The sequence below is a fragment of the Chrysochloris asiatica genome, unplaced genomic scaffold, assembly GCF_000296735.1.
Source record: "Chrysochloris asiatica unplaced genomic scaffold, ChrAsi1.0 scaffold00003, whole genome shotgun sequence".
Taxonomy (NCBI): domain Eukaryota; kingdom Metazoa; phylum Chordata; class Mammalia; order Afrosoricida; family Chrysochloridae; genus Chrysochloris; species Chrysochloris asiatica.
The window spans coordinates 19,860,342-19,886,503 of record NW_006408521.1 but is presented as its reverse complement, the minus strand read 5'-3'; the positions used below and the strand labels follow the sequence as shown (position 1 = coordinate 19,886,503).

The 26,162-nt window shown below is 42.2% G+C and overlaps 1 protein-coding gene across 2 annotated transcripts in view; it reads right to left on the bottom strand.

Annotated features, from left to right (window-relative positions):
- Window positions 1-26,162, bottom strand: part of PLCE1 (phospholipase C, epsilon 1) — a 349,465-nt gene that overhangs the window by 189,316 nt on the left and 133,987 nt on the right. For both annotated transcript variants that reach the window (XM_006831159.1, XM_006831160.1), the window contains exon 2: window positions 13,459-13,747. In XM_006831159.1, coding sequence (XP_006831222.1) covers window positions 13,459-13,747 — 289 coding nt within the window. The remainder of the gene's footprint in view (window positions 1-13,458; window positions 13,748-26,162) is intronic.

The following is a 26,162-nucleotide window of genomic DNA, read 5'->3' as shown; positions in this document are numbered from 1 at the left end:
GGTAGTGAGGTTGGCCCAGGATCGGACATTGTTTCGTTCTGCTGTGCATGGGGTCGCTATGAGTCGGTTCTGACTCGATGGTACCTGACAACAACAACAACATATATATGCATATATAGTTAATTCTGGTGTGGTGCTGTAGAATCAGCACTGGACTGTGAACCACAAGGTCGGCAGTTCAAACTCATCAGCTGCTCCTTGGAAACCCTATACAGGGTTGCTATGGGTCAGAACTGACTTGACAGCACTTAACAACATGATAGAGCACCTGGTATCATGTATGACACCTGAAGATAGTGCTGATGTGTTTCCTAGTAGTTAAGAACTCAGGTTTGGGAATCAAGCAAACTTGGGTTCAAATGCTGGCTCTGCTCTCTATTAGTTGATTAAAGATTTTGCTTCTACACCTGGTCATCTATCAGGTCAGATCTTGTCAGTTGTGAGAGTCTCTGAACCTTTCTGGAGTCTCAGTTCTCTACCAGGCTCCCAGAGTATCCATGCCAATATCTGTTTGAAGTGGATTTTAGATGAGTTTGCTTATTAATGCACAAATATGATTCTGGGCATAAATAGAGTAAAAGAGTTCACAACACTCACGGCTACCAAGGGTGTTTCTTGTGACTGTAAAATTCAAGGGAAGCGCTTCAGAGGGTTTGAAGTATAAGTCTGTTCAGGTCTTCATGGAATAATATGTGACACTAATATTAGAAAATACATATTTTTAAAAGTTGTTGTCATAAGGAAACATGAAATTAAAAGACTCAGAATGCCATTTTGTATTTTAAATTGTTAAAACATTTTAGATGTTCCTGAATTCAGCCTTTCAAAAACTAAATATACTTTAAAATACCCTTGTGATTTAACTGTACTGCTAATTTCTTTATGATGTCTTGGTTTTAGTTCCAAAAGAAATAATAATAATGACTCAGACTATCTTGAGGTCTTCTCTTTTTTGCCTCTTAAATACTTGCTACTGAACCACATGTTATTATAAACAGATTATAAACATATTCCATTATGTTTTACGAATGTTCCCATGGACACGAATTTTCATAGCTCATTCAAATGAGCTTTTGTCCTTGAAAACAATAAACAACTTAGAAACTGTCAAAAGGATTAGTTTCATGTACTGAAAAACTCACTTAATTTTATTCTATTAAGTAATTAATCTTCATAAAAATATAAACATTTTAACTTGAACAATAAATTTTGGACCAATCAGAGATTTAGGCACACAGTTCTCAATCCCACAAGTAAATGTTTTTCTGCTCTGTAGAGAGGTGTCCTAGTGTGGCACTGTGGGTTAATGCACTGGACTACAAAGTCAGTTGGAAACGCAAGGTTGGCAGTTCAAGCTCACCAGCCGCTCATCAGAAACCCTAGACAGGGTTGCTATGGGTTAGAACTGACTCAATGGCACTAACAACAACAGCTCTGTAGAGAAGCGAGATGATACAAGTGGAGAATAAAGTAGAAATAATAGAGCGTTAGTATTACAGGCCAGGGCTTGTTTCACTGGTTAACCACTGTGCCCACTTCTGCTAATGCATTTGCACTGCCCTGTTTTGGAAGAAGTGCAGCCAGAGTGCTCCTTGGAGGCCAAGATGGCCAAACTTCATCTCTCATATTTTGGACATATTATCAGGAGGGACCATTTGCTGGAGAAGGACATCATGTTTGGTAAGGTGGAGGGTCAGAGAAAAAGAGGAAGACCCCCAACGAGATGGATTAGCCAAGTGGCAGCATCGATGGCTGGACTCAAGAGCAGCAACAATAGTGAGGCTGGCCCAGGATTGGGCAGTGTTTCGTTCTGCTGTGCATAAGGTCGCTATGGGTCAGTACTGATCCGATGGCACCTAATAACAACAAAAAAAATTGCATTTCTCTTTGTCTGTCTCCTTCACTAGGTGATAGTCCTTAAATGCACGGGCCCTAAGGAAATTCTAACTAAGAGCTGGGCTAAGAGCAGAGCCTCTGAAGTACTCTGAATTAAGAAAAGTAGAGGGCTGGCATTTCAAGGTGCTACATCCAATAAAGCCATCATCAGATAATAAATATGGCAGCAATGATGATTAACACTTCCTTTTATTGTATGTTGTTGCTGTGGTTGTTAAGTGCCATTGAGTTGGTTCCAACCCATAGATACCCTTTGTAGGGTTTCTAAGAGGTTGAACTCTCAAACTTATGGTTCAAACCAACTTATAGTCCAGTACACTAACCCATAGCGCCACAACAGGATCTGTTATATAGCACCTTGAAATGCCAGCCCTCTACCATTCTTAACTCAGAAGCTCTGCTCTTAGTCCAGCTAGGCAGGGGTCCTAGATCAGCACTGGACCGCTAACCGCAAGATGGATAGTTCAAATCCACCAGCCACTCCTTGGAAATCCTATATAGGATTGCTATGAGTCAGAACAGACTTAGTGGTACTTAACAATAACAACAAAGATCAGATAAGGAGCCCTGGTAGCGCTGTGTAGTAAGCACTGGAGTGCTAAAACCACAAGGTCAGCAGTTCAAACCCATCTGTTGCTCTTTGGGAGAAGGATTGAGTCTTTCTGCAACCATAAAGATTTACAGCCTTAGGAACCCCATATGGGGTCACTATGAGTCAGAATAGATTCAACAGCAGTGTTTTTTTTAAGGGCTAGATACTATGCTAAATTCATTCTCTCTCTGTCTCTTTTTGTATGTATCTGTATATATCTCATTTAACACCATTAGTATCACATGAAAGTATAATTCTGCAAATGATCCTTTAAAAAATGGTTGCAACAATACATTTACAGGGAGCTCTGGTAGCGTAGTGGTTACAAATTGGGCTGCAAACCACAAGGTCAGCAGTTCGAAACTACCGGCCGCTCCACGGGAGAAAGATGAGGCTTTCTGCTCCTGTAAAGAGTTACAGCTTCGAAAACCCTGTACAGGGTCGCTATGGGTCGGAACCGACTCGGTGGCAATTAACAACAACAACAACAACCAGAAATTCAAGCCAGATTCAGAAGAGATATGGAAATAGGGATATCACTGCTGATGTCTCACAGATCTTGGCTGAAGTCAAAGAATATCAGAAGAATGTTTCCTTGTGTTTTATTGACTATGTAAAGTCATTAGACTGTGTAGATCATAACAAATTATGGATAATATTGCAAAGAACTCCAAAACACTTTATTGTGCTTATGCCAAACCTGTCCATAGACCAAGAGGCAGTTGTTAGAACAGAACAAGGGATACTGAATGGTTTAAAATCAGGAAAGGTGTGCACCATACTTATTTAATCTGTATGCTGAGCCAATAATCCATGAAGATGGACTCTAAAAGGGACATGGCGTAAGACCAGAGAAAACTCACCAAGAACCTGTAATATGCAGGTGACATCATCTAGCTTATTGAAAGTAAATAGGACTTGAAGCACTTACTAATGAAGATCAAAGACTACATACCGTCTTTAGTGTGGATTACGTCTCAACATACAAAAAAACCCCAAAATTCTCACAACTGAATTTAATAACATCATGATACATGGAGAAATTATTGAAGTCCAGGATTTCATTTTACTTGGACCCACAAACAACAATAGCAGTCAAGAAATCAATCAACATATTGTTTTGGGAAATCTGCTGCAAAAGACCTCTTTAGAGTGATAAAAAGAAGACATGTTGGTTTGAGGATGGATGTGCACATGACCCTAAGCATGATATTTTCAATCGTTTCATGCGCATGTGGAAGCTGTACAATGAAAAACGAAGACTGAGAAGAACTGAATGAAGTATTTGAATGATGATAGTGTTGGTGAGGGACAGTAATTATGCCACAGACTGCCAAAAAGAAAACCAAATTTATCTTGGAAGAAGTACAGCCAGAATGCTCCTTACAAGCAAAGATAGTCATACTTTGTCTTGTGTACTTTAGATACATTCTCAAGAGGAACCAATCCCTGGAAAAGGGCATCTTGCTTGGTAGAGGATTAGCATAAAAAAGAAAGACCCTCAATGAAATGCATTGATTGCAGCAGCGGGCTCAAATACAGTAATTGTGGGGATGTTGCATGACTGGCCAGTGTTTCGTACATAGGATTTCTAAAAGTTGAACCGATCTATTGGTATGTAACAATGGTAACAGTAATTCAAGGTTATGCAGTGTTGAAGTCAAGACTCCAGCCAAAGACAGAATGATACCCACATTCAAATCCTTCAATCGATGAAGCAACTCAAAGGCTGACAGTCCCAGGTCACAGAGAGCCCACACCACCAGTCTCATCGATTTCGGAGTTCCTCTCCTCACCTTATAGGAGCTCTGGTAGCGTAGCGGTTATGAATCGGACTGCGAACTGCAAGGCCAGGAGTTCGAAACTACCAGCTGTTCTGTGGGAAAAAGCTGAGGCCTTCTGCTCCTGTAAAGATTTACAGCCTTGAAAACCCTGTACAGGGTCGCTGTGAGTTGGAACCGACTCCACTGCACACAGCATCATCATCTCCTCACCTTACTTCAATGAAGTTTCTGTTTAGAGTTTCTGTGCTTATTCTTTTGGGCTGTTATCTCATTATTCTAAAATGTGTTTACACTTAGATTTCTCCCTATACTCTCTTTTAAGAATAATGTCTTAACTTTGGTGAAAGATAAAGAATTTGGCTTACTTCTCCAAATGATAGTAAGTATATAGCATTTTTAGTTGGTTTCCTATTGGTAATTGCTTTGAATACTATTCTTAAGTTTCTCCCTCTCTTTTCTTTTTTGAAAATCCATTCAATTTAAATATATTTATTGACTCCCCAGTGCAATTCATTTGCTTATTATCCTCTAATTCAGGGATGTTGTTGTTAAGCGCTGTTGAGTTAGTTGTGACTCATAGAGACCCTGTATAGGGTTTCCAAGGAGTGAATGGTGGGTTTGAACCATCAATCTTTTTTTTCTGCCAAAATGGGTAACATCATTCACGAGCCATACAAAATGATTACTTGAAAAACTAGCCTGCTATGTTTGGTCAACCATTTAATTTACTTATCCCTAATGTGATGGCTGGAGTATTGGTGTGGCGCTGTGGGTTAATGCATTGGATTGCAAGATCAATTTGAACTGCAAGGTCAGCAGTTTAAGCTCACCGGCCGCTCTCTGGCCCCCATCAACCTTCTCTAGCAAGTGTACTCAAACCTCAATATGACACACACACACACACACACACACACACACAAATCACCATAGCTGTTTGGATGAGAAGATCAAAAAACTCTATTTTGGACACTTATGGCAGGTGGCTCTGATGTAGGTAGACTAAGGATGACACTCTATGGACCCAAGCCACACTCCAGTCCAATGGACCTTTCTAAAAACTCAATCTGATCATGCCACCCCTCTCCTTAGAATCTTCAGTGTTTCCTCATTACTTGCAAGCAAATATCCAAGTTCTTGGTTTGGTGGTGCTGGTGGTATGGCTTGGAGTCGGTTCTGACTCATAGTGACCCTGTGTAGGGTTTCCGAGACTGTAAATCTTTATGGAGCAGAAAGCCTCATCTTTCTCCTGCCGAACAGCTGGTGGTTTTGAACTGCTGACTCTGAGGTTAGCAGCCGGACTTGTAACCACTACATTACCAGAGCTCCTTAAGTCCTTGGTTTACGCTGCCCTAAAACGCGGCCCCATATAAATGCTTCTTTTCCCATAACCTAGCTTCATATCCTCCAACCTACTCCTTGCACTCCCAGACTTTGGCCAGAGCAGCCCCACAGACCCATAAACACACGACGCTCTTCCAATTGCTTTTTTTAAACCTGTTTTGTGTCTTTCCACCTGGGACCCTCCGCTCCCTATTCCCACTGTCAGGAATCCTCACCTCATCCACCTGTCCCCCAGCCCTCCCAAGAAAGTTTGCCTCATTGATCAAGACTTTAGGTTTCTGTTCTAACCCCGTCAGGTCAGGATCTTCATAAAACCCAGGTAAGATCTACTGCAGAGAGAGGCGTGGAGGGGCTGGAGGCGGTGGGCACCCGAAGAAGAGGGAGAGGAGTTCAGCTGAGGACTGAGAGAGGAAGCAGAGATAAATCCTGCAATCTTGGAGGGCTCTGCTGCTGATAATGACTGCGGAACTTAGCAAATTGTCTCTTGCACCAGCTTAGATACTTCCTGAATGCATTTGCATTTTTAGTTTGCATAATTCTGATGTTAATGATTTCCTTCAATGAAGTATTATCAAAAATAAAATAAAAAGCACTGACAATTACATGTTTCCAATCCCTAAACATATCCAGAACTCAATTCCATGAAGGTTTATGGACTTGTCTGTTCTGTACCCAGTCCTGTGTCAGGGGAGGTATATGTGTAGCAGGAACCTGGGACTAGAAAGTCCCCAAACAACTAAAACAAGGCCAACATGCACCAGGCTGTGGATTGCTGCAGACACATCTCCATTGTGGCTGAGACCACAGGTCTTGGAGCAGGTTGATCTGGTATGACAGTATCTACTTATTAGCTATGTGGCCTTGAACAAGTCACCTAAGCTCTCTGAGCTTCAGTTTCCTGGCACTAATAATTTCTTCTTCACAGAGTTGCCATGAGGACTAAATGAGATAATGCAGATGAAGAGTTTGGTACATTAGTGTGGGTGCTAGGAACCACTCCACAGTCTGTCTGAGTTCAAGTCCTAACAATATCCCTGACTACCTGTGCATCCTTGGGTCAGTTTCTGAACATTACCGGGCCTTGGTTTCCTTCTCAGTAAACAGTATCTCCCTCACCTGTGAGGGATGGCAATTTGTGCGCTGTTCTTCAATGAAATCATACCTGAAAAGCACTCAGAACAATGCTGGGCACAAAGCAAGAACTGAAATTTTGTGAACAAGTATTATCATCATCCTAGCCAACTCTAATCCTCCTCCCATTAGGCCCAGATTCCTCTTTACAGATGGAAGAACTGAAAATTTTAGAGATACCAATAATGGCAATGCCATCTTGAAAAAAATATTCACAAATTTTTGTGACTTTTGACTCTTCCTCTCAACCAAAACATCCCAGAATGGCTTTCACTCAAGAAGCATCATGTCTCCAGTGACTTCCCTCCTTAGCGGCTCTTTGGAGAGGCAGCCCTTGTTAGGGGCGGAAGCTCTTAGAGTTGGCGCCTGGATCTGGAGCCATATTCTCTGGACACAGGAGCAGGGAGTCACACTTGCCGGTGGGGTCACAGCCCTAGATGATATCTGACCCCTTGTGGTCACAAGGCAGAGGACTTTTGTCACTGTGTCTGTCACACTTCCTGGTCACATAAACTATAGACCCAACCATCAACTGAGAACTCCAGCATTATCTGAATCTCTAGAGGCGCTAAGGGCCATTTCAATAGGCCCGAAACCTAGCCTTACAGTTTCTCTGGAGAGTGAAATATTATTCTTACAAGTTGAAGACTCCCAGATGGAGTCTTCTGCATTCTTCCCAGAGATGACACAGCACTAGAACATACTAAGCAACTAACAAATACTTTTCAGTTGATTAACTGGTACAGAAACTTACCCCACATTACATTAAAGCTTGCTTCTAGATATCAAGGAAATAATTTCAAGGTCATGAAAATGATAAATCAGGAATTTCTTTAAATAAGCCTATATCTTGGAATTAGAAGTATGTACATGCCTTTCCCTGCCTGGTAGGCATGTCAAGGAGATTGTTTTGATTATGAGGAAATCAAGTATGACAGCTTTTATAAACTTAATTATTTGTGAGGTACAATCATGAGGTTCAAATGTGTGTGTGTATTTCCACTATAATTTATTATGTATTTTTTTGTGTGTGCAAAGTTATTAGCTTTAGAAAATAACACAAATAGAATATGTATATTGCAAACAAGAAAAGAAGTAGAAAATTTATTAGACCTTTTGATCAGAACACACAATACACCCTAATTTCAAATAAGAATATTAAGTCTGTGTTTGTTCTCACATTAATATTCTATTTGTTATGTTGCTGTTAAGTGCTATTGAGTCAGTTCAAACTCATAGAGGCTATAAATGTTTGTGGAAGCAGAAAGCCTCATTGTTTTCCCAAGGATTGGCTGGAGGGCTCCTACCACTGATGTTGTGGTTAGAAGTACAATGCTTACCCACTCTACCATGTAGAGCCACCATGCTATTTAAAGTCTGTATATGACTAATAACTTTAATGTAGCCATTCTACACACCACACACTCTCACCTTACTCCCTATTCCCCCCACTGCCCCTCACACATAAACTCTCCGGTTCAAATGAATAGTGAGATTTTCTTTCCTACCACATAATTTAAATCAGGGTAACTAAACTTTGTTCTGGTTGTATGAAAATATGTCATTATTTCACTTACAAACTTAACAGTAATTTAAAAAGGAACAGTGAGTTTAATGCTTTAAAATTGTTACACTAGTTGTTGGTATAATAAAACACATTTGAAAGCAATTACCTGCACTATTTGAAAAATCCTTTTCTACATCAAGATTTATCTAATTTGGTTGCTTCAGTCTTTTATATGTCACAAAACATTTTAAAAAAACAAACATCAAAAAATAAAGGAAGACAAGCTGCTGGCGGATTTAGGAAATTCCTGATTATTAAAATCGAATTCATTTGACTGCTATTGCTGAAAAGAATGAATCTTGAGAGGTTGGTAAGGTTGATGGGAAGGGAAGGAGACAGGAGCAGAGGGAAAAATGATCTTAACTGAGTCCTGGTTGGAGGGAGGAAAGTGTTCCCTACAGTCAACTAGGAGACTCAAAGGGCAGCATTTGCCTTTTAAAAAAACACTCAGAAGGCAGAAAGGGGTAGGAAAGAAAGATGGATGGAAATGGGGAAGCCAGGGAGGAAGGGAAAAGGGTGCTGTTACATTGAAAGGATCACAGCTCTTATCACAAAACAAAATGTATATAACTTGTTGAATGGAAAACAAATTTGCTCTGTAAACATTCAGCCAAATTGCAATTAAAAAAAGAGAAAGAAGAAAAGAAGGTTCCTTGCAGGATGATGTGGGCTCTCAATTTTTCCATTTTGAGATAACACTCCCTTGCTGTCAGTGATGCATCTTTGCTGACCAGTGGCTCATATCAAAACAGGTTTCTCATGACTTGACCAACATTCAATTCAGTAGACAGACTATCCTGCGCAGCTCTGGAAGGACAACCAGGAAAGCTGTGTGGTGACTGCTGGCCGTCCCTCTCAAGCCACGTAAGCCATGGAAGCTCTTGGAGACATTAAAGAGTTAGTAGAAGCCCAGAGGCTGTGGTAAGCTGCGAGACTGCAGAACTAGGGGTCAATTAAGTCTTGAGTTACCAATTTGTAACCTGTGAATAGTGAACAGTTGGTTGCACATCTTTTTCTCCTATTGTCTCCTACTGCAGGCTGTTCCAAACCCATATGGTTACCACAACCACTTCCAGAAGACAAGTGGGTCTGGGGCCACCTGGAGGCCCTGTGAAAAGCGGTTTGACTAATTAACTCTTTCACATTCTCGGCAATTATCTTATATCTTATTAGGTGTGGGACCAAAGACCTAGGAAACACGCCCCTCCTTTTTCTTTACTGTCCCCGATTCCATTTAATCTACTTCTAATGTGATCTCCCTCATGGAAGAAATCATGCTCTTTGATCCTCTTCCTTTCTCTCCTTTCCGTTTGGGGGTAGGAGTGCGTGGGTGGAGGGAATTAACTACCACACCGTCTTCTTCCTTTCTTTCTTCCATTTGTAAGCCTCCCATTAAAAAAATATATGTTGTTGTTGTTAAGTGCCGTTGAGTCGGTTCCGACCCATAGCGACCCTGTACAGGGTTTCCGAGGGTGTAAATCCTGACAGGAGTAGAAAGCCTCATCTTTCTCCCGCAGAGCGGCTGGTAGTTTCGAACCGCTGACCTTAAGGTTCGCAGCCCGATTCGTAACCACTACGCTACCAGAGCTCCTTTAGTAATTGGAACAATTTTCTAATTCTTTTCTATAGGTATGAGCTTTAAAGTGACGTTAACCATGACAAAGATCACATCGACAGCTGCCAAGCTCTAAAATCTCTGAAATGGTCAGAAGTTCTCAAAGTCTCCATAAAAAGTTGAAATTTAACTCTGTACTCATCTATTTTGGATTATAATTATTCCCTTCAACAAGAACTGTCTTTCAAACTCTCTTGTATTGCTTTTTCCTCGTGGGTTGATTCTCAGTATTCCGAGAGTGTGCTTTATTTTGTTTTCTATTAATTTCACGGGAAGTGTACAGATTTCAACTGTGTTATGAGTCACAGAGGTTTTTCAGAAGAATCTGGGAACCAAATTTCTTTAATTACAGGAAAGTTCTCTAAATTCTGTGCAACTCCTGAGAAATGAACTTCTAGAATGAAACCCACTTACAAGCTGGGGACTGGGTGTACACAATGCACATGCCAGAGACTTTCTAGCACGGCAGAACTGAAAGCTGTTGCTCAGCTTTATGCCACAGGATCTAAGGACCATGTTGATGTTGTTAAGTGGTGCTGTTATATGGTTCTGACTCACAGTGACCTTGTATAGGGTTTCCAAGGAGCGGCTGGTATTTTTGAACTGCTGACTTTATGGTTAGCAGTCCAGTGCTTATCCTACAATGTCACAAGATGGACAATACAGTCTGGCAAATCATAAGAGCTGGCATGTCCTTCAGACCCCTGGCAGAGTAGATGGCCAACAGAGCTCAAAACCAAAAAAGGTTTAGGAGGCCGTATCCTCTGTGTCCTTGAAGTTCCATCTGTTTTTTTAATGAAATTTCTTCTATTGCACGGTGAAGGAGCATATGTTTAACTGTGGCACAAATAGCATTTAAAAATCTCCTGGGAAGGAACCTCGAAATTGAAAAAGGTTTAAAGAATGCAAGCCAGCAGTCACAGAGGGAAGCCTAGAGACGAAGCCAAACAGCTAAGTGTAGTTTTCAGCGGGAGCTGCTCACAGAGAATCATCACAAGCTACTACAGAGCTGCAAACCAGAAAACTCTACAAACTCCCAACTCCTGTGTAAAGACCAATATAATCTAGTATGTTAGTTGATGGTCCAGTGAGTTTCAGAGCTGGGAAGGTCCATCCACGAAGGCCTAAACCCTCATGAGAAAATGCAAATAACAATAGAGATTAAGTTACTATCAGGGCAAAAAATGTGCTAGCTAGCAGGCTCCTTACTTCTTCCTATAAGTTGTAAGACTGGAAGCAAGCTGGCCTTGATCAGGGGCCTTGAACCTGTCCCTCTGCAATTAGCAGGTATAAGAAAGAAAGTGACTTTTGCTTGTTATTTTGAGGCCTCGGGTTTCAAACTAAGCCATGAGCTCTCTCCTAACTCTTTAAACACCTGGTGCCATTTCTACATTACTTGGCACTTACTTCCCATGTTATTCTTTGATTACATGGTACATACAGATCCAGCCTCCCCATTAGGAACATAAACACCTTAAAGGCAAGTGAATGAATGTAAGTTTCATTAGGGTCTCTCCTAACATCTACACACTGCAGGGCAAAATGGGTACCTGGTAAACACAGGTCCAGTCACTCACAGGATGAAGCCCTGGCATGTAGCCACAAGCATTGCCGTAATGCTAATCCCATTTGCCAATCTCAATACGATAGCAGTGATGGCGAACACAATCTAGGAGGGCACCACAGCAGACAAAGGGAGTTACATGAGTGTGATCGCTGGTTGTCCAAAAGAGTCTTTACCATCTAGCAAGCTAATCTCCACGAGGCCAGCAACTATGCTAGTTTTGTTCCCTACTAGCATATGCCAACCCACTGAAAATCCATTGCTGTCAAGTCGATTTCAACTCACAGTGACCCATTAGGACAAGACTACAAATCTTCATGGAAGCAGCCAGCCTCATCTTTCTCTGTGGAGCAGCTGGTAGGTTTGAACCGCCAACCTTGTGGTGAACAACCCAATGCTTACTGCATGTGCCACATAGTAGGAGTTCAAAAACCTCTTGCTGAATGAATGAAAAACATATGAAACCATGCTTCTCCCCATGGTTGTTGTTGCTGTTAGATGCCACGGAGTCAGGCCCTGTTTCAGGGCCATCCCATGCACAGTGGAAGCATACTGCTCGATCCTATGCTATCTGCATGATCAGTTGAGGACTGGATCACTGTGATCCAGAAGGGTTTCAATGGCCAATTTTCAGAACTAGATTGTCAGTTCTTTCTTCTTACTCTTCCTTAGTCTGGAAGCTCTGCTGAATCCAGCTCCACATCATGTTGTTATTGTTAAGTTCTGGTGCGTTAGTTCTGACTCAGAGCGAACCTGTACAGTTTCTGAGGAGCAGTTGGTGGGTTTGAACCACCAACCTTGCAGTTAGTAGTCTACTGCTTATCCTACAGCACCACATCAGGACTCAGTTTTACACAATCTACTACTGACAGATGGGTGGTATGTATGAGGAGTATTGACTGGGGACGAAAACCGGGTTTGCCCCATTATTCTTCAGGATTAACACAGTTACACACTGTGATTTTCTTCGGTCAATAATTTGTAATCGATACAAAGAAGGTAAGATGACTCCAGAAATCAGATCAACATGGCACCCAGCACCCAGAGTATGTACCTAGGGTGGTGGTTTCCTCTCCGGCCTGCCCAGTTATGTGTGGAGGTTTGCTAGGGGTAGAGGATCAGGAAGGAAGGTCACTCACTGGCCCACTAGCCCCAGGTCTCAGGGCTCACTATGGAGGGACAATAGTTCCTCTGCCTGAGAGAAATGACCGGATGCCAGAGCGGGTTCTGGGCAGCCTCTAGGCAGTGAGACACTGCTCTGCGTGGTCCCCGTCTGGCTGGCAGCTTCCTGCCAGGGAAGACTGCCAAGCAGGTTATGACAGCTGTCAGGGCCTAAGTCTCCGAGGTTCTCTGGTGTGCTGCCATTTCTGGCCTGTCTGCTACTCGTGGGAAATAGCTGGGAATTTTTTCCATTTCTAATTGGCTTTCCTTTTCAGTGAAATGCATGGCTATCCTGTCCTTTTAAGATGGCCTTTGGATTTTCTGGTTAATGTGCTGAACCTACCTATTGATTCTGGATTCTAGGTATGAAGAAGAACTATAGTTTACTCTGTTCTTGATCACTGCTGGTTTTTGCTGTGATCACATGATCACACTTGTTTACAAGCATCTTATAACAGCAACTGACATCTGTCATGGGTTACCACTAGAAACAATCACATGTCTAAATAAAAAAAATACAAAAAGAAACTTAAAAAAAAAAAAAAAGATGGCCTCTTAACCATTTACTTGTTTCCAAAATGAAATCTCAAAAATCCTAACGCTTCTTATTTGGAATGTTTAAGCTGGAAAGGATTTCGATTAAGGACTTTTTTCTATTCTCCTGAAGGAACAGGTTTTTTTTTAAATTGAATTTATTTATTTATTGAAATTTGCTGCTAAGTGAACTCAGTTTCCCCTCAGGAAGTCTCTAAGGATTCTACTCTGTGCATAAAGGTGAAAAGTGAGAAGTGAGATTGCATACATTACCTTTCAGCATCATTCGTCCAGTGGATCCTCCTAAAGTACTGAGAAGGCCACTCCTTGCTCCTAAAGATGTGGTTGCTTCTAGGAGAGACCCGGTGATGTACTGAGCTACGGCAGTCCTCTGGAGGGTGGTACGGTACTCACATACAGTGTCTTGGACACAGCGCTGTAAGCATGGACCAATGCTAATCTTCTCATGGGCTGCCTCAGAATCTGTATGCTTTCTGAAGAAATGGAGAAGAAATCCAATTGTATCTTTTGATTCTTCTTGTCTTCTCACTGCATTGTAGATCTGTGAATAACAAAGTACAGGAAGTATTCATCCAGTTTCTTAGAAAAGCAAATTAACTTGTTGACAAAATGCCAAGTTGACTTATTAACAAAGACGGCTCAGTCACTGTAGCACAAACACTCTTGAGCACTGGACTCATGCATTAACCTGAACATTCTACAGACACAATTTATTTGGAAAAGCTATGTGTAGTTATGAAATAGGCCATTCAAACAACGCTGCTATCAAACAGAGCTCATACAAGTGGTACCAACCAAAATATGTTCAACGCAAATGTCTCCTCCTCAGCAGAGCAAAGCTCCTCTGCACAGAGACAAGGGTGACCTTTCCTTTTGGTCCTTTTGGACTCTCTCAAGTGACTGTCCCATGTCTGTCTGCCTCCATGAAGCACAAGTAGCAGCTTTTCTCCATGCTCGCACTGAAGTGACACGGGAAAAGAGATCTTCATTTCTTCCTTGGGTATAAACCTTCAATCTGTCAGCGGGGTGCCAATCTTTGAATTCTTTTTAGTTTGTCCTCCTCCTCTGTCATCTGTGCCCAGTGAACTGACAAATCCTGCCCACTCTCCCTGCCCTGTCTCTCATTATACTAATTTATTTCCCGTTATCACCTGAACTCATCATGAATTATCCCAAGATTGGACTATTAGGACAGGTTCCCAATCATTCCAATGCAATCGTTCATTAGGCATTTCGTGTGAGGCACCAATTTGAAAGATACAGGGTATGAGCCAAGGGTAAAACACACCCTTGTGCTGCAGAACTTCACCATCTAATTTGGAAGATGACGCCTGACAATCATGAGACTTGACATTATTGCAGAAAGGTTTTGGGTTTTGCCAAGCATTCAGGGAAGTCAGAGACTTCTGGTTCAAGCTCACCAGCCGCTCCTCGGAAACCCAATACAGGGTCACTATAGGTTGGAACTGAATTGACGGCACTTAACAACAACAACAACATGTCACTCTAGCTTTGTGATGGTGAGAGTAAGGTTTACTATAGTGTGCAGCGTTCATCATGCTACTCATCATTCATTTATCAAATCAACAAACAGTTCTTAAGGCTTTTTATATGTGGGTCACCGTATCGTGCCTGGAAGATTATGATAGCTGCTTTCCTCACAGATCTTATAATCTAGTCAGAAGGGAGAGAGATAGATAATACAAAACCTACTGTAGGTTGGTGGAACACCACAACTGTGACCCTTCAAGCATATAACAGAAATCACCCCCGGGGCTCAATTTTTAGCCAAGCAATAGGTAGGTAGATAGGTGTCACCAACACTCATGAAGTATGCACACCACAGACTACCCAACCATTCAAGATCCAAAGGGCAGCATTTAGCCAAGGACAAAATTCAGAACATTGGGAAAGAAGAATTGGAAACAAGAAATGCAGGGAGAAAGTAGGATAAGTGATGTTATATGAAGGGGATTGCAATCATTGAGATGAAACAAAGTGTACGATTTGTTGAATGTAAAATTGATTATCTGCCCTGTAAGCCTTCACTCAATCCATAATAAAAAGTTCAAAACAAACAAAACAAAATATCTTACAGTAGGTGGGAAATAGAGGTCACCCCCTCTGGTGACATCAATGAGTAACCAGGGAAGAGAAGGAACTTGCAAGCCCCCCAGGTCCCTAGGATGTTGTATACTCCAAGTCTTACCTTAGCCAGGGCCCCCAGGTACTCAAGAGGACCTCGGCCAGCTGTACAAGGTCCGTATGAAACCCTGCAATGCATCTAGAAACCAGTGCATATTCAAACTACATGGACCTTAGCTAGATGTCTTCTCTGCCTTCATCTGTCAATTGGTCTACACTTGTACTTGAAGGTAGAGTGTGAATTCTTAGCTTAAGTCTGCCATTAAATGTCCAGTGGTCAGTGTGGTCATGGATGGCGTGCTGGGACAGAAAGAGTCAGGCTTTAGAAGCAGGGTATGTGGGCGCTTGATATCTGGTTCTACCTTGACCATAAACTGTAGGAAGACAGTTTCTTTTCCTGTAAAACAAGGATGATGACACCCCTTCTCAGGGATGTTGTGAGATTCAATTAGATAATACATGTAAAGCATTCAACCCAGTGTCTAGAAGTGAAACGATGCTGTCACTATTGATGGGGCCAGCCTGTGGGACGAGAACTAAGTTCTTGGCCCTGGGAACAGGCTGTTGTATAGCAACAAAACACAGTCTACGAAATTCAAAATCATAGGGCTATATACCTGTACTCTTACATAGTGCTGGATAATGTACTAATCTTAGTTGGGTGTATTGTGAAGGCAAATAGACACAGCTCCTCTCTCAGTACCATATCAGGCAGAATTTAACACACTAAGTCCCAACCAAATCCGTCAAAAAGAAATGATCTGAAAATTTAGGAAAAAGGACCCCCCAGGAGATCTGATGGTTAAAGAAGGTATCCACAGGGAAAGCAGAATTTGACCTGTACCTTGGAATGCAGGCAAGATTCTCACTAGAACAGGTGGGGAAGACAACTTATGGTAGGGTCAGAAGGTGTCCTCAGGACGGTGAGCAGCGAGTGTTGGGAAGAAGTGGGGAATGAGAAGAGAAAGGTGAGCCTGTTTGATAAAGGACAGCCTTGGATGTTAAGCCAAGTGCTTGAATCCATCAGAGGTGGGGAGCGCATGATGGTTTTTGTGTATTTGCTTCAGGAGAGGACTGATGCTCAAAAAGGTTCTGCTTTAAAGTGATGCGCATGCAGACAGTAGTGAGTTCTTGGTGGGCTGGTCTGCTTTCTTTATTGGCCACACTGCTGACAGCCTCATTCTACCCTTGCTCAGCACCGTGTTCTTTCCGTTTTCCATATCACATCTTCCTAGATCCCAGCCCTCATTAAGCATTCCAAGGTGTGTCCCCTGATCATGGAAGTTTGAGAAACCTGGCAAATATTCACCATTTGGAGATTTGCAGAAAGGCAATTAGAGTAAAACAAAACAAAACAACAGAAAAACACCAAAACATTTAAATTTTGTTGGACTGAATGTTTGAGCATTTTCAAATTATGTGACTATGGATTTTTTTTTTTTTAAACACAACACTTAGTCTGTGGAATATTGTTGTTTCTAGGTGTCGTTGAGTGGGTTCCAACCCACAGTGACCCTGTATAGGGTTTCCGAGGAGCGGTTAGTGAGCTTGAACCACTGACCTTGTGTCCAGTGCATTAACCCACAGCGCCACACCAGGACTCCTAGCCTGTGGAATAGTTTGCTTTAAGCTCATGGCCTTTTCTTATTCCTTGAGCTCTGTGGACTCTCTGAAGAGACAGTCACTCTATCATTCTCCTTCTTCAAGTTTCTTTCTCTCCTACCATCTTACCATTCCAGCTCTGCCTTATTCTCCTACAGCTTTCAGTATCGCTATAATACTAGTAAGTGCTGTTGAGCCCCTGTGTAGGGTTTCTGAGGAGCAGCTGGTGAGTTTGAACCACTGACCTTGCAGTTCACACCAACCTTGCAGTGTAGTGCTTATCCTGGAGCGCTAATAACAAGGGTCTAATACAGGGGCCCAAATGGCAGGCCATGAGCCAACTGTTCTGACGGAGAAAGATGAGGCTGTCAGCTCCTGTGAAGACAGTCTCAGAAACCTATAGGGTTGCTGTGAGTCAGAATTGGATACCATGGCAGTGGCTGGTATAGAACACTCGTTATGAGTTTGGTTCTGAAACCTTGGTTTGAATTACAGCTCTTCTGTCTCCCAACTGTGTGATCATGGACAAATTGCTTTGCCCTTCTGTCCCTCAGTTTCCTTTTCTTAAAAACAGGTACTACTTCATAAGGTTCTGGCGAGAACGACAGCTGTCATGGAAGTAAAGTGATTAGAACAGCCACTGGCACTTAGCAAGTACTCAACAAATATTCATAATTGCCACGATACTGATGATTGTGGTGGACTGCAAAGATGAACATCAAACTCTCCCCTCGCTGACTTTAGGCTTCTCTTGTGATTTGCTTTGCCAGCAGGATGGACATGAAGATGAGGAAAGCAGAATCTTGGCACTTGTCCTCTCTTGCTACTGCTGGGAACTCTGCAGCCAGAGCCATGTGAAGAAGCCCACGCTAGCCTGCATAGCCCAGCCACTCCGGTTACCGAGGCTGACAGCCTGCCAACAGCTAGACGCATAAGGCCATCCTAGATCATCCAGTTACTGGTCCGACCCACCAACTGACTGTAGACACAGAGAAAGCTCAGCAGAGATGTGGTGACCTGACTAGGACAATCAACCAGCTCACAGAATAATGCACTAACTCAGTGGTTGTTGTGATAAATCATTAGCAAAAGTTAACTGACACATGATGGTGTGCTGGGAACAATGATAATTACTTCACTGTGTGAGGTTTGATTCAACACACGAATCCTAAGAGATTGAGTCTGTTTCGAAAATGGGAAAGTAGTCTAGAAAAGTGGAGAAATACAATCCATGTTATACAGCTGGTAAGTAAGAGACTTAGCCAGGACTCAGGCCCAGACCTGTCCCTCTCTGTGATCCAGCTTTATCCACTGCACCCTACTTGGTCACACCCAAAGTCCAAACAGTGGGATTCGGGATAAAATCGTTTATCTGGCAAGAGGCTTACATGATGTTTGCAAGGCTGTTGTTATTGTTTTATTCATGGTAACTCCTTTCATGGCCACCCTAAATACTTTTGAAATACTCAAATTATGACTAATGAATGACTAAATCAATTTCCTTTATATGGAGATGTACAGTTTTAAATTACATAGTGAAAAGAAAAACAGAAACTTTATCTCACTTGATTGATGTAGTAATACAAGGTGTTGAAAACTAGACAGTCTACCGACCTCTATGGATCAAAATCTTTTTTTTTTTTTTGGAGATAAAGTTTATGTGTCACAACATGGTATCCAAGAACACTAGGCAGCTATGTCATTCAATCAACAAGTGATTTATTAAGCACACACGTTATGTTAACCCCAAAGGCTAGGTACTTGGCTGTGGTGAACCCGAAGAGTTTCACTTTAATGGGAGAAGCAGGCAATAAGCAGGGGGACCAAACAAGTTATGACAAATTATTACATATAAGGGGGCTTCAAAATATTTGTAGAAAAACAGAATTGCAATTTTCCACAAACTTTTTGAAGACCTCTTTTACAGTCAAGGTAACTTTATAAGAAGGCTCTATGGGACTTGCTGACATTGTGAGGGGTAAGGAAAGGAGAGCAACCGAAGTCAAGGGTTTGGACATGATTGAGGATTTATAGTTATAGAAGAATGTGTAAACAGCACCCCACAAATGGCTCCCATGTTTAACAACCACTGTGAATATTTGAAGTGACTTGCAGAAAAAAACAACAACATTTGGACAACATGTAAGAAAATACAGTTCTCCATGCCTCAAGAAAGAGGGATGCCTTATAGAAAGTAACACTGGGACATGGAGTGCAGACCCAAAACAAAATAAGCAAACATACCAAGGCCGAAGAGAGCCAGGGTAATTCAGAGACACCAGATTTTCGAGCACTGAAAGGTACAAGCAACCAGAGTCCCAGGCCAATAGCACACAGCCAAGAGGAAACTTGCATAGAGCCAGAAAAGGCTTTGTTTTAACTTTTTTGGGCCAAAGAGGTTATCTGTCAAGTAGCATCAATTTTATATTCACTGTGTTTTAAAAGATGTCTTTCTGAAGTCAGGGTTATGGAAACTTACAATGTTCAAGATTTGATGGCATATTTTTGGAAATCTTTCAACAGGGAGGTTTGTTACTTAGGTGGTCCTTAACTCTTAATAATAATGCTTGTAACTACTGTATATTTGTTGAGAGCTTGACATGAACTAGACACTGAGTTTTCACACAACTTTATGAAGAGGTCCGGCTATGGTCACCATTTAAAGATGAGAAATGAATGAGTATGGTCACACAGGTAGGGCTCAGTATCTACTCTATCCAATTCTTAGCCACTGCTGCTAACCACCAAACTGAATATTTAGGGAGTCCTGGTGTGGCGTTGTGAGTTAATGCGCCAGACTGCAAAGCCATGTGAACCGCAAGGTTGGCAGTTCAAGTTCACCAGCTGCTCCTAGGAAACCCTATACAGGGTCGCTATGGGTCAGAAATGACTCGATAACAACAACAACTAGAGATGTCACAGACACCACTTTCAAGAGGGGGTTATTGGAGTAATGGTATCTCCATCTCTGTTGTTTATTGTCTGTTTCCTCTCACTGCACCAGCTTCATGAGGACTTTCTCTCTTTTGTTCATTCCTGTATTTCCAGTGTCGACAATGGTGCTAAGGAGCCCTGAAGGTACAGTGGTTGAGTAAGTGCTCAGCTGTCTCCAGGGTTTTCAAAGCATTCACCTTTATGGAAACAGACGATCACATCTTTTGCCTTCTGAGCGGTTTATGGGTTTGAACTGCCTACGTTTTGTTTTGTTTGTTTTTAAGTTTTTATTGTGAATTGAGTGATGGTTGCACATGGGACAACATCAGTTTTACACTCATCCTATTGTATTTTGTTTCATTGCAATGATTACAATCCCCTCTGTGCATCATCATTCAACCGTAATAAGTATTTGCTTCTATTCCCTATGTTTTGTTTGAATGTACACAAAAACACTCAGGAATAGATAATCATTTAAGCAACCAAAGAGCACATTCTGCTAACCTGTCTTCTGGCTGCCAGCATACAACCTTTCTCTTTCTATGAGTCTAGAGTCTAGAGTCCTGCTCTGCAGGAGAAAGATGAGTCTGTCTGCTCTCATAGAGACTGACAACGCCAGAAACTGTATATAGGGTCTCTATGAATCAGAATTAACTTGATGGCAGGGCCTTTTGGAATTCTCCATGCCAATATTTTGTGGAAATGATGAAGGATCATGGGACATCACAAACAGGATATGGATTCAGGTATTGACTGTTCAGATTTAATTTAACTCAATAAATATAAAGTTTCAGCTAAAGGGATTATGGCCATGTTAAAAATTATGTTAATAATGACTTGTGTGATATTGAGCCAATGACTAAACCTCTAGCTCTAAACTTTTCATACCTTTAATACAAAGGAGCCAGTCAACATTATCTCCAATGTCCTTCTTCATGTTGCTGTTTTATGAACTATATTCCCTGGCCTTCTTCAATGGAAAACAACAACAATGAAAACCCGCTGCTCTAGAGTCAACTCTGTCTCCTAGCTATGGCGGATGGAGGGTAGTAATCATTAGTCTTCATTTTGATGATTATTTTGATCATCATTATTGTCTAGAAAAACAAAGAATCACATTTATTGTAACTATGTGCTAACTATGAGTTAATAGGCTGGGTGATAATATAAGAGCCTCTCTTATGGAAAAGTGTAAGAGCTTAGCTTTGTGCTGGTTTGGAGCCCCTTTTACTGGTCTCATGGGCCCCTTTCCTAATTTCTGAAATCTGGAAATAGTGTTCTGGAAGGATGAAGATGCTGGATGTTTGACTTCTGATGAGTGTCTGTGTTTAAACAAAACGCCATGATATGAGAGCTACCGTATTTCCTGGAGCGTCAATGGCAACAAATAGAGGCAAACACCATTAACTGATGATACACGGAGGGGACTGTAATCATTGTAGTGAAACCAAGTATATGATTTGTTGAATGTATGCACTATGTAAACCTTCACTCAATTCACAAACACACACAAGAGTCAACAGAAAAAGGGAGTCTAATGGAGGGGGGGATGGTAGCTGAGGCTGCTTGGAGAGCAGAGTGGCAGGGATGGGGAGGGGGGTTTTGGTAGCAGCCCAGTTCCTTTGCTCTATTCCACATTCCATTCAAGTGGCTGTGCAGAGAATTCCATTCTACTGAGAGCATGCAGACCAGCACGAGACACTGAGCAAACAGGACTCCAGAGAACCAAAAATAAAGGCTTTGCTAAAATAGTCCAATTAACCAGAACTGTGCCACCAGCTTCTACCAGGAATGTTAATAATCTGGGGATTTAACAACTTGAAATGCTCTTCTTCTACATGTAGACTTTCAACCCCAAGTGTTTTTTTACCCATTCATTCAACCATTGCTTCTTTCATGTAGCTTTCAAGTTGGACAATGACTAAGGAAGGCTGTAGAAGAATCATTGCATTTGAATTATGGTGTTGGAGAAGAATACTGAAAGTACCATGAACTGTCAGAAGAACAAACAGATCTGTGTTGGAAGACGTACAGCCAGAATGCTCCTTAGAAGCCAGGATGGCGAGACTTTGTCTTTCATATTTCAGACATGTTGTCAGGAGGGATCGGTACCGGGAGAAGGATGTCATGCTTGGTATGTAGGACCAAGAAAAAGGCTCCATTCTGTATATTAGCCTGAACACGTCCTCCTGTTCCAGGAACGTGCTAAATCAGCTCATGCTGCCTTAGAATATCCTTTCACCCCTAGCAACAGAAAGAACTAGATAAGCAGTAGACAGGACAACCCAAGGCCAGATGCCAGATGTTTTCCTTATCCTAGCCTAAGAACAAAAGACCACCAGTACTGACCAATTAAACTGTATCATCTCATACTTTGCCAAATGTCAACCAATCCAAATATTGTAAAGCTGAAAAACCCCACAGACAAAGGGTTCAGGGCTCCATTCCTCATCCGCTGCATCGGATGCAGGTGGAGTCAGAGTTCAGGCACGAATAACTGAGAGTTTGAGGCTCCATCCCTCATCCGCTGCGTCGGATGCTGGTGGGGTCCGAGCTGGAGCTTGAATAAACAACCCTTATGTATTTGCATCGGTGTCGGCTCCTTGGTGGTCTTTGGGGACCCCAAATTCTGGGCATAACAGGTAGAGTAGGACAGTGAAAGAGGAAGGGCCCCAAAGTGAGGGACTGGCACAGTGGCAGCAGCAATGGGCTCCAACATAACAATTGTGAGAATGGTGCAGGACCAGAAAGGGTTTCATTCTGTTGTGCACAAGGTCACTGAGTTGGAAATAGCTCCATAGCACCTAACAGCAGCAGCAACAACAACAAGTAGCTTTCCCAGAGCTCCAGTCAGAAACAATCATGCTCTTTTCTATGCTTTAAATGCACTCTATGCAAAATTCTATGGTGGTACTTTCTGAGAAGTATGTGAGTAACTGTTAACTCTCCATTTCTATGCTGTGAGTTTCCTTGAGGTTAAAGACCATGTTTTATGCAACGTTTTGTCTCCAGCACAAAGCACACTGCTTAGCAATGGAGAAAGGAGTTGAATAATTGAAGCCTTAGACCAACAAGCATCGCCTGGGAACTTGTTAGAAATGCACATTTCTGGATCCTATCCCAACCTGTAACTAGTTACCACTGAGTTGATTGCAACTCATGGTAACCTCATGTGTGTCCAAGTAGAGCTGTTACTTTGTTGGTTTTCAATGACTAAGTTTTTTGGAAATAGATCTCCAGGCCTTTTTTCCAAGGCACTGTGGGTGGGCTTGAACTTCCAACTTTTCGGTTAACATCCGAGCATATTAACCATTTGTACAATCCAGGAATTTCTGGACCCCACCCTCCAACAAAACAAAAAATAACTCTACTGCTATTAAGTCAATTCCATATCACAGCGACCCTTAGAACAGAACTGCTCCATAGGGTTTCTGAGGCTGTGAATCTTTATGAAAGCAGATTGCTTCATCTGTCTCCCACAGTGCAGCTGCTGGGTTCGAATTGCTGACCTTTCAGAAGCCCAACATTTAACTCATTGTGCCATGGACTGCCAGGAGAACAAACAAATCTGGGCTGCCAGGGCTCCTTGGGCCCAACCTTTTGTTGTTGTTGCTATTGTTGTAAGCGCTGTGGGATTGGTTTTGACTCACAGCAAGCCTGTATAGGGTTTCCAAGGAGCAGCTGGTCGGTTTGAACCTTGTGGTTCAAAGTCCAATGCTGATCCCGCAGTGCCATATCAGGAGTCCAACCCTGGACTTATTAAATCAAAAACTCTGGGACTGGGGTTCAGCAGTCAGGGTTTTAATAAGTCTTCCAGGGGATTTGGATTACTGCTAAAGTTTGAGACCCACTCACTGCCTTGGTCTTTGTTGTTAAGTGCTGTCATGACAGTTCCAACTCATTGCAATCCTGTGTACGGTTTCTGAGGAGCAGCTGGTGAGTCTGAACCACCTATCTTGCAGTTCAAACCAACCTGTGGTTGAGTGCTTATCCTACAGTGCCACACCAGGGCTCCACCTTGGTCTTTCAGGAGACCGACCTTATCATTGTCCATCACCATATTATCCATCCCATAAGCATCATGCCATCCTCTCCCTTCTAGATGGGAGCTCCTGAGGGCAAGGGTGAGATCCCATTTATTCTATATTTCGGAGTCCAGCACAGGACAAAACCCAAGCAATATGAGCTTAATAAAGGGCACTCTTCAGAAATTCCCTGTGGCCATTAATGTGACAGGCTTTTCTGAACATGATGCTTCCAGCTGAATATTTCTGAAGATGAATCATGTCTGAGATACTAATTCTAATGGGAATTACCACACTGATGAATCATATCATAATGAGAAAACCTGGCCAAGGAAGCCTCTTGAAAAGAAAAAAAAAATCAAATTAGGACAAATGGATTATGTTGTTAGGCCTGTGATGTCAGGCCACGAATTAGGCCAATAGAAGGGATTTAATGGTCTGAACCAGGCTCCCTGAAGTTTTAAGGAGCAATGGGTCAATTAATGAGTCACACGGGAACAAAGCCCCTGCAAGACACACAAACTTTCACAAATCCCTTAGTCGGTATTGCTACCATGGCTCAGAGCTCAGGGGCTGTGTTGGCCACTAGGCTTATGTCCGTGTGAAGCTGGGAGGGACAGAAAGTTCAAGTCCTATAGCTCCAGGCCTCTGTGTGCCTATGGCTAAAGTCAACCAACTGCATCCCGTGCCCAGGCCTTCCCTGATTGATGCCAAAATTCTTCTTCTCTTTGTCCAGGCTCTCTAACTGCCCTCCTGCTGAAGTGGAAAGCGCCTGCAGAAAGCACTATTGCCATTTATCTTCATTATTCACCATGGCCCCTTTCCACTTGGTCTTCACATCTGGACCAATACTACATCTCCTTTCTCTCTCTACTCTAAATCATCCTCTTTTCTATCAGAAGGTTTTCTGAGGCTGGTCTCCTGGGATGCATTTTCTCTAACAACCAGAAATGGATAGCAGAGTGAGAAGCTTTCAAGTGAAGTGGAAAGAGCATGAAACTGGCCAAGGTTGGAATCATAGTGGAGGTGGGAAAGTAATTTGACTTTAACAGAGATGATCACAGTGCCTGCACACAAGGTTGCTATAAGAGAGAAATAAATGAGGCAAAATAATTTTGAGCCTTTTGTCTGAAGTGTCACCAGTCCATAAGTGTCCAAATGGTCATAGGACATTCATTTTTAGTACTGGCTTGCCTTCAGGGACTCCGACTTGTTCCAGAGATGGTAGTGTCTCTCTTATGCTCAGGAATAAGTCTACTTCTGTTCTCCCACACCTTTGTGATTGAGCCAGCCCCTGTCCTCCAGCGTTGGGGATGGGGGTAGACAAAGCATCTCTCTCCCAATCTCATACAGACAGATTCATGGGACAGACTCAGGAGAGGCACAGATACTCTGTGGCTCTCCTGGTCCATAGCTTCACAAACAGTCATACTCTGAACTTAACTTTGGCCTAATGAGTCATGTTATAAATGCAAAACTCTAGTACTGTACTTGGCAAGTATGTGGCATTTAATAGACAGTAGCTAATTAATCCTGTTAAGAGTCCTGATGGATCTCTGTAGGATAAGCACTGGACCAAAACGTCGGTTTGAACTACAAGGTTGGTGGTTCAAATCCACCAGACACTCATCGGAAAGCCTAAGCAGGGTTCCTATGAGTTGGACGGGACTCGATGGCACTTATTAACAACAACAATGAATCCTGGTGGTTAATTCCTTCATTCTCTTCACTTCTCCACTGTTTTCTTTCCCTACAGGTTGTTCCTGGAGATGTTTTCTCCACCTTCTTCTTGATCCCCAGGGGTTGCTTCACCCTAAACGTTTCTTACTCTTCCCCACTTTCATTTCCATGCTGCTTTCTTCTAAATCTCATCCCTTTTTTATCTTGTATTGTCCTGATCTTCCTACCTTCTCCACCATCATTCTCTCTTTCCTTTATTCTATTGTTCTATCTTTCTCCTCTACCTTCATTTCTTTTCACTTCCATCTGATCTTGATCCTTTGAGCTTCTGTCTTAGGGGCAAAGGAAGAAGGGCAATATATACACAGACACTATATACAGCAAAACATACCAATTCAATAGCTACTACATGTACAAGAGGGTTTCAAAAGGTTCATGGAAAAAATCCATTATCTGGTAGTTCCATTTTTCCATGAACCTTTAAAGCCTCCTTGTACAATTTATTATCAGTGATTATATTTTCTGAGTTGTGCAAGCGTCCTCCCCCTCTTTTTCTGAGTTGTTCCTCCC